This window comes from Babylonia areolata, chromosome 25, assembly GCF_041734735.1.
Source record: "Babylonia areolata isolate BAREFJ2019XMU chromosome 25, ASM4173473v1, whole genome shotgun sequence".
NCBI classification, from domain to species: Eukaryota; Metazoa; Mollusca; class Gastropoda; order Neogastropoda; family Buccinidae; genus Babylonia; species Babylonia areolata.
The window spans coordinates 11963630-11973542 of record NC_134900.1 but is presented as its reverse complement, the minus strand read 5'-3'; the positions used below and the strand labels follow the sequence as shown (position 1 = coordinate 11973542).

The 9913-nt window shown below is 40.2% G+C and overlaps 1 protein-coding gene across 1 annotated transcript in view; it reads right to left on the bottom strand.

Annotated features, from left to right (window-relative positions):
* Window positions 1-9713, bottom strand: part of LOC143299653 (uncharacterized) — a 50688-nt gene extending 40975 nt beyond the window's left edge. The window contains exon 1 of the mRNA XM_076612964.1: window positions 9439-9713. Within this exon, the coding sequence (XP_076469079.1) occupies window positions 9439-9502 (64 nt within the window). The 5' untranslated portion in view covers window positions 9503-9713. The remainder of the gene's footprint in view (window positions 1-9438) is intronic.
* Window positions 9714-9913: the final 200 nt, after the last annotated feature.

Below are 9913 nucleotides of genomic sequence, written 5' to 3'. Positions count from 1 at the left end.
GAACTTGAAGAAGGGACAGTCAATACACTAACAGGGTCTGACCCATGTTCACTACAACAGCATCACCTGTATTGTAGTGTGTGTGTGTGTGTGTGTGTGTGTGTGTGTGTGTGTGTGTATGTGTGCGTGGGTGGGAGTGGTACAGGGTTACGGGGAGGTCACGAGGTCAGGGTAGGAGGCTGTTGGTGGTGATTTGTGTGTGTGTGTGTGTGTGTGTGTACTGTATTGTGTGTGTAGTGTGTGTGGTGGGCGCGAGGGAGGGGGGCTGGGGAGAGGGTGGAGAGGGGAGAGTTTGTGTTTTCCCCCCCACCCCCTTGCGCCAAGGTTACATTTTCTCTTGAATATCATGACCACCACATTTTCATTTTACAAATCACACACCACATCACATTTAGCAGAACAACAAGGTGACAATTTGCAAAGGGTGGCATTTCTTCACTCATGGCACACGGCAATGAAAGTCAACCTTCATGGATCTTGGAAATCATAAATAATTACCATAAACCAACTTACTCAAGATAATACACGCCTTTACACCTATGGTTTTCTAAAACCATAGGCACAGTGGAGTGACTGATTATGTATCATGAGTTCCTAATGCACAAAAAAAAGAAGGAAAAAGAAAAACCCACTAATTTGATTATATCTGATTACGAGCGATTTGCTAATACACAAAAAGAGAAGAAGACCCCCCACTAATTTGATAATAACGATCCATCACTAAATCTGAATCGAGCACTCGCCATTTAAACATGTGCGCATGCTTGTATATGCGAGCTTTGTGTGTGTGTGTGTGTGTGTGTGGGTGTGTGTGTGTGCCAGTGCTTTCAGTTTCATCATCAGTCTCTTCCCCCCCCCCCCCCCCCCCGATGTCCGTAAAGAAGTTAAGCCCTGCTAGGAAAATATTTGTTCATCTCTTTATTCCCATCAAAGGAAGGGAGGAAGCTTATTTTCAGCTCTGTGAATTACTAGTTATACTAGTGACTGGCTGGGCCAGGGGCCAGGGGCAGGTTGCGGTGAGAAGGAACTATACTATATATATGAAAAGACTGCCGCCAGGTCCTTGCCTTTAATGTCAACACAAAGCAGCATGGGTGGTCCCAGCTTAGCACCAGCAGCTGCAAGTCTGATGGTGTCCGTGTCTGTGTCCGCTGAGCTCAATGTCACCGCTCAGTAGTCTTTCTGTCTGTCTTTCTTCTTCTTTTTTTCCTTCTTTTTTTGTTGTTGCTTTTTTGTTGTTGCCAAAAATCTTGACATGGGTAAGAATAGCGTGTGTGTGTGTGTGTGTGTGTGTGTGTGTGTGTATTCTTCTTGAGGAAGGTGGCAGAATGGTTAAGACGCTCAGCTGCCAATACAGAGAGTCCGTGAGGGTGTGGGTTCGAATCCCGCTCTCGCCCTTTCTCCTAAGTTTGACTGGAAAATCAAACTGAGCGTCTAGTCTTTCGGATGAGACGATAAACCGAGGTCCCGTGTGCAGCACGCACTTGGCGCACTGAAAAAGAACCCATGGCAACGAGAGTGTTGTCCTCTGGCGAAATTACGTAAAATGAAATCCACTTTCATAGGTACACAAATATGTAGGCATGCACTCAAGGCCTGACTAAGCGCGTTGGGTTATGCTGCTGGTCAGGCATCTGCTCAACAGATGTGGTGTAGCGTGTATGGATTTGTCCGAACGCAGTGACGCCTCCTTGAGAAAGTGAAACTGAAACTGAAACTCTTCTTCTTCTCCTTCTTCTTCGTTCGTGGGCTGCAACTCCCATGTCCACTCATTTACATTACACGAGTGGCTTTTTACGTGTATGACTGTTTTTACCCCGCCATATAGGCAGCCATACTCCGTTTTAGGGGGTGTGCGTGCTGGGTATGTTCTTGTTTTCATAACCCACCGAATACTGATATGGATTACAGGATCTTTAATGTGCATATTTGATCTTCTGCTTGCGTATACACAAGAAGGAGGTTCAGGCACAAGCAGGCCTGCACATATGTTGATCTTGGAGATCGGAAAAATCTCCACCCCTTACCCACTAGGGACTGCTACTGAGATTCGAATCCAAGACCCTCAGAATGAAAGTCCAACGCTTTAACCACTCACCTATTGCGCCCGTCTTTAATATATCAACTCTTCCTCTGTGCATGTACGTGTGTATGCATGCGCGCACGCATGTGTGTATGTGTGTGTGACTAGTGTGTGTGTGTGACTACTGTGTGTGTGTATATGTGTATTCTTTGATATACCAACTCTTCATGTGTGTGTGTGTGTGTGTGTGTGTGTGTGTGTGTGTGTGTGTGTGTGTGTGTGTGTGTACATGTGTGTGTAAGTTTATTGTTTAATTCATTTAAATTTGTTTGCTCTTTAATCCACAACCTGCTCCACTACCAGCGATGTTTAAGCATTGAAACTGAAAGTGTGAAAGGGAAGTAACTGAGTAGCAAAATGAAAAACCAGAAATAAAGCGGATGGGTAGGGCTGGAAGAGTGGGGGTTGTGGGGGAGGGGGTTGTGGGGGGGGTGGGGGGGGGGAGGCGGGAGGGGCGGGTGTGGAGTGAGTAGGCAGATGGTGTAAACTGACATGCAATGAAACTTTGCAGAAACAGGAAAGGGAATGAGTCACAGCGGCATGGAAACATGAAACTGACACGCTCATTCTATCTCACACACATACACACACACGCACACACACACACACACACACTTTCTCCACCAAACCTGATTCAGGTGTTTTCAGTGTTGGGAGCTTGAACTTAAAAAGGCTGATGTTGAATATTACAACACATGCTCAGACACACACACACACACACACACACACACACACACACACCTGTAGCCACTCTCTCTCTCTCCAAAAATCTGATTCAGGTGTTTTCAGTGTTGGGAGCTTGAACTTAAAAAAGGCTGATGTTAAATATCACAAGGCATGCACACAGACACACAGACACAGATACACACACATGAACACACTGATAACTGAAACAGTGTAAATGAAGATACAGCCCCGTCAATACCTTCTTCTTAGGTAAAAAAAAACACACCAAACAACAACAGCATATTCTCAGAGAATTATGCCTTGACACCTGAACCATTTCAGGTAGGTTGTCCGCCCAGCCCCCATCCCACACTCACAAACACACACACACAACACATGTGCAAGCAAGCACACACACACACAAACACACACACACACACACACACACACACACCAGAAAGTTATGTTGTCACAAGTTATTTATATTTACATTGTTGCAGGTTAATACTTGTTGATATGCATATACATATTCTCCTTCCCCTGACACCTCATTCAATACACACCACAATCTCTTTAGACCTTTTTCTTATAATATACTTTTCCTCTGATACATAACATGAATACTTTTTTTTACACTAATATTCACATGCATTCCCTTTCGTTTATCCACTTCTTTACTCCTTTCCGTCTAAAAACACTTATAGTGAATAGACGTTAAACTGAAGATAAACACCAGAAAGTGGGAGTACTACAGACTAAGCCGAAGACCACCTGTTCCTTTGGAGCAAAAATCACACAAGAAAGAAGAACAAAACGGCTCCTGTTTACAAAGGTTCACCATGCAACAGATTAAACTTGTTGTGAAGACCACAGATTTGAAATGAGTTGATCTGAAGACAACTTCTTTTTTTTTTTTTTTACTCCAAGAGTCTCAGTTTCATGTAAGAATAATTTAGAATCCAAAACAAAAAGATTATATAAATATTCTAAACAGAGAGATGTTTGAACGCATGTTCCTTTATAGACATTTTATGTATATGTTAAAGTATTTTCTGATTGTTGGTTTAAACATTTTTTAGTATCAAGAAACAAGGTGAAATACAGCATTCCATTAAGAAAACTTGAGCTACCACAAGCCTGAGCGTATATCCTGCTTTTCTAAATTTTGAAGACAAAGTGCACATTCAAGGCCAGTGCAGCTTTTTTTTTTTTCTTAAAAAAAAAATTTTTATGAAAAAATTCTCCTGCATTCAAGAGACCACACATCAGATAATCAAAAGAAAAGAGGTATAAAACTGATCTATCTATCTGCCTGTCTGTCTGGTGTGTGTGTGTGTGTGTGTGTGTGTGTGTGTGTGTGTGTGTCTATGTATGTGTGTGTGTGTGTGTAGAACGTATCACAAAAAGTCTGTGGATAACAAAACAAAACTCCATAAAAGGTGACATATTTTCTCAACAACATTACAAACTATCTCCAGTAGAGACTACTAAAATGAAATAGAAAATAAAAAAACAAACAAACACTGAAACAAACAAACCTGTACAACAAGCACCCATTTTGTTATGATTTTAGTTGTAATTCTGCTGTGTGTGTTTTTTGCTTGTTTGTTTGTGGGTTTGTTTGTTTTTTTTTGTTTTTGTTTTTAAAAAAAAATAAATTCTGTGCATCAGGTCTAGGCCTCTGCCTAAACTAATTAAAAATTTCTATTTAATTACTGGTGCAGGAAAACATACAAAAGAGCAGAGCCTTGCAAAAACAACACCTCTGCAAGGAAAAAGACATGCATTTAAGATGAGAAAAAATGACAATAAAACAGCCTGGAACTGGGAGTGGAACACAAGATACATAAAGGAAATCTTTTCAATGTTTTCAGTGGTGTCAAGTACATTTATTGTTCCAGAACCAAAGGTTTTGATCATTAAAATGTAGCCACTTAAAAAAGTGCAAATGATGATATGAATCACGAAATATAAAAGGTTTTAATCATTAAAACGTTGCCACTTAAAACAGTGGGAATGATGAAATGAATCACGAAATAAAAACAACTTTGGAGGATGGTGTTGGGTAAACTGATCGAGAACGGCATTCCCGCTCCGCCCCAAGAAACCAAGGGAGGCAACACATAACAAACGCGAAATGTACAAATCCATTTTGAATTTGAGTTGTTGCCCTTCTATCACTCTCTCTCTCTCTCTCTCATACCTGACTTTTTCACTTGTGTGGCACAGCAAAGATTATCTACTGTTGTAGTGATCATCCATTTTTTTTATTTCTGAGTGCTATCTAATTTATTCAATGATGCCAACAGATGTGAAAATAAAACATATCAACATGCCAAATAGATTTGCATTACAAATTAAGGAATAGAAAAAGAAATAGTTCTTAATTAACTAAAGAATCTCATATTCTACATTAAAAAAAAAAAAAACTATTTTGATTTTATTGTCACACACACACAAACACACACACACACACACATATACACACACACCATTCTCTCTCTGTCTCTCTGCTTGTCTCTCTCATATCTGACATATCTTTACATCTCTGTCTGTCTCTCTGTCTGTCTGTGTCTCTCTCTCCCCTCTGTCTCTCCCTCTCTCTGTCTTTCACATAATGTGTCTATCTGTCCATATCCCTATTACCCGTCACCTTATTTGCTGCCTTTTATGTCTCTTACATCTGTGTTTAAAATTTTATCGTTACTTTTCTGTGTTAATTTCACTTGAATCATTCATGTGTAGCATTCATGCTAGAGTTTTGTTGTTGTTTTTCCCTTGGTGTGTGTGTGTGTGTGTGTGTGTGTGTGTGTGTGTGTTAGTGTGTGTGAGTGTGTGTGCGTGTGTGTGTTACTCGCTTCCGTTCCGTACAGATGTGAGCGATGTTGTGTCTCTCAGTTTGACACTGTGTTATACTCGTACATTATACATGTATTAAGTATTCAGTATAACTGCATTTATATGCGTACATGTTTGTGTGTCTCTTAGAACAACGGCAGATGTGTAAGTCGGCCAAAGTGCTAATATCTTCACCATTGGAAAATAAAGATTCATTCATTCATTCATTCATTCTCTCTATCTGTAGATGTCTCTCTCTTCAGGATCATTGCTTCCTTGTAGAACTAAAAGCTTTCCTATTGATTCATCTTCTGTCTCTTTTAGGCTCTTCCTCTCTCTCAACCATATTTTCTTTCTTTCAAAAGCGAGAAGAAATGATGATCAAACAGAAACTGAAAGTGAGATTATATTGTTGCGAAACATTGCACGTATACATGCCACACATACACCCATCTTTGAATTGTTTATTACCATTTTTTTTAAAAATTTGCAATCATTTTCATTTTCACTGTTATAGCTTTCCATCCACGTCATTGCAGAAGGAAACAGACATTTCTGTTAATTAATGCATATAAAAAAAGCAAAAATAATTACTGGTACATTATCTTTTTATAAAAAGGGGAAAAATGCTTATTTTCTTTAAACAATTCATCTGCAACAACATTTTCTATTTAAAATACTTAAAAATTTGGACTGCGACCATTTTCCAACACATGTGTGCACACAAATACATATCATACCCACAATCAACCTCACTCAACCAAACACCTATAGACAGATGTACATACATGCATATGTGTTCAAGACAAATACTTAAAACTGAATATGTATGGTTGTCTTATATTGTTATAAAATACTTATATTGTTATAAAATAAACTGCCTGCTTAATTTCTCATCTCTTTCCTTATCCTACAAAATATGTATTACTCCAAATTGCTTCCCTTCCATCTTTCAACAACATATTTTTAGAACCGTGGTATCTGGGAGTTCTTTTAATTCAAAATCATATTTGTATGAGTTTTAAGCACTGACAGTACTACTTCTTTGACACTGTAAGTATCCATTGCAAACACAATGTATTCCAATTATCCTCCCTGCAGAAACTGATGCAAGTATACTTAATAGTACTGATCTGAACCACCGACACAGTGGGTCATTAGAAAAAGTGCAGCCCAGGTCAATCTCTCGCAGGATGGCTAGTAGCACACACACACACACACACACACACACTGATGCACACTGCTGGTTACACTAGCAGTGACATCACAGCTATCTCAAAGTGATTTCAATGTGACCAGTGCTTTGGGGCCAAATAACAATCAGTGTGTGTGTGTGTGTGTGTGTGTGTGTGTGTGTGTGTGTGTGTGTGTGTGTGTGTGTGTGTGTGTGTGTGTGTGTGTGTGTGTGACACATTTGTGATTATGCCTGAGCATATTTTGAAAGGAAGTGCTGAGTACAGCCTTGTCACATGGTCCAAAACCTAGTAAAATGAACCATCACAATAGCATCCTCCTTCTCCTCCTCATTTATCACCAATATACTGTTATCCCGTGTTCTGTGGCCTTTCACGCCTCTACTCTAGCGGTGACCTCAGCTTCGATCACTCCTCCACTTCCACGCTTCAGATGAAGAATTTCTGTCAATGTTTTCAGTGTTGGTGTCTTCATGTGGGGCTGTCACTGGAGTGACGTGGCAGTGGTGTCCACTCTGGAGGAAATGCTTATTCACTTTGTTTCCTTGACTAAGTGATTATTGTCAGTGAGTTGGGGGCAAGTCTGTGGTATCTTGTGTGTGTGTGTGTGTGTGTGTGTGTGTGTGTGTGTGTGTGTGTGTGTGTGTGTGTGTGTGTGTGTGTCAGTCAGAACAGGCATTGCTGAACAACACTGATGTGTCACTGAAGCACTGCTGTGTGTCCTCTGGGGTGTGGTATACTAACAACCTAAGATTGATAGTTCACTGTGAACCCACATGTGGCTGTTCAATGGGGACTTGGGATGAGTAATATGGGAGTAATTCCACTGAAATGGTGCATATAATGGTGCAGCAAAAAACAAAATTCAACCCCCCACCCCCACCCCCCCAAAAAAAAGAATAAAATAAAACTGGTGTCACCAAGACAGCAAGGTATGATCTATAATGAACCACTGCAGAACTGAGACATTTTCTTTATTTCATTCACAGCATGATGATAAATGAGGAGTATGATAATGATAATACAAGGGAAAAATACTTGTGTTTGAGACAAGTTGCACACACACACTCTCTCTCCCCCTCTCTCTGTGAATTATATATATATATATATATATATATATATATATATATATATAAACCCAATCCCAGCAATATCCAGACCTAAGATACTGAAACTTCTAGTGATGGGACTGGAAATTTGAATTATCAAAATCACATGATTTGTGGAGCGGATGAAACTAATCATTTGTATAGTTCCTGAGACGTGTTTCTTATTTGTGATCACACTGGTATGCTGGTGACAAGAGAGGTTGAGAAGTACATGTGCAAAGAAATGGGCATGAGGTGGAGAGTTGATTTTATCCTTACCTCATGGCACAACTGCTCTAAATGCTACCTAGCTTTGACTTACAGTTACAAGAATCTTGCTACTCTTGCTGAGTTGGAAAAAGAAACACACCTTCCTGCCGTGTCTTGCGAGAACCTTGCCAAACTAGTGTGAAAAAATGTGTCTCAGTGTTCTGAATTAAACCAAATATGACCCTCAATTCTTGGAAGGAAGCAATTTCCATGAATGACGACTGCCCTGTGGTTATAGCACTGGACTATCAATCTGAGGGTTTGGGTTTGATCCTTAAGTCAGTGCCTGATGGGTAAAGGGGGTTGACTTTTCAATCTCCAAGGTTAACTGATGTCCAGACCTGCTGCGTCTGTACTCCATTTGTGTGTATACACACGCAGAAGATAAAAAAACGCATACATATAAGTTAAAAATCTTGTGAGTTCAGAGAGTTATGGAAACACGGTAATAGTACTAACACCCAGCATGCATCAATTGCACACACACAAAATGATAACTACTTGATGCTGAAGATTGGAAGAAGTAGAAACTCACAATATTATATATACCTCTGAAGCAAACAACAACATCCCAACTAACCAACAACAAATCTGCCATTGTTGACAACCATCTGACCTTTAAAAACAATGAACAATAACAGGAAAATCAAAATACAACAGGTAAGTTCATCAGTAAACTTCACAAAATGCCTGAAAACATATGCCATCTCTGACAAAATTTGGCACATAAGCAATCGACATGACCCAGCATTCCTGCCATGCCTTCTTTCTTTGGCCCCAACATGTGTTGCCGTGTCAAAGGTCATCGGAATTGAACTGAATCAGTTCGGACCCAATGATGACGTTTTGTACACTGTTCTCGCCCCCCTTCCTTACAAACTGTCTGCATGTGTTGATGACAACCAGCGATTAAACAAACATGTTCTTATGCGATCACTGTTTACTGTAGTTCAGAGTCTTTGTCTCCTGTCTTGCCGAAATTAGGTTATGGGCGGAGCTCAAAAAAGCAACACCGAAACGAACACAAGCGCTCAAAAGTTCGAAAATATTCGCTGATGCTTTGTATGAGACCCTGTAAACGGCGACATAAACTGAATATAAGCTTTGATGGTTGTTTTTTCGTCATGATAACCGAAGAAATATGATCAAACATCATCGATCGTATCCAAATACTTCGCATGCCTTTCTGAAGCCACGCACAATGGATTCCGCGTGGTAAATGGGCCAAACACCGAACAGTAACAAGGCAAACTCCAGCAATTCATAAAACAAACACAGACACAATCACTGACACTCTTACCGATTTTGTCGGTGGTTTCAACCATTGTAGCCGCCCGAGATAGTACTTCAAGCGGAGACTCCATTGTAACAGCCGATCCGTACAAGAATGAGTGGAACAAATGTCGTCTGCCACAGTCTCTGCCTCGTGCCGTCGTTCGCAGATGGAGTGTTAACAAACGATATGATATTTTATAACATTCGACTTCAGAGGATCGCCTCAAGGTATCACATCAAAACCGATTGTCAGTATTGTTTGTTTCCTTATGTTTCGTCACCAGACTCATTCCAACTGTATATCCCACAAAAGTCTCGTAAACTAAAAAAAAAAAAAAAGAAGTAATCGGCTTTACATCGGTTCGGAATGACAAGAATTTCTAACTAGGTCACATGACTAGGATTGGTCATGTGACTACCATTCTGGAACAACGCAAATCACGTGATATGCCAGTTCATTAATTTTTGTTGTGATTTGGGACCTTAGTTTTGTTTTCCAT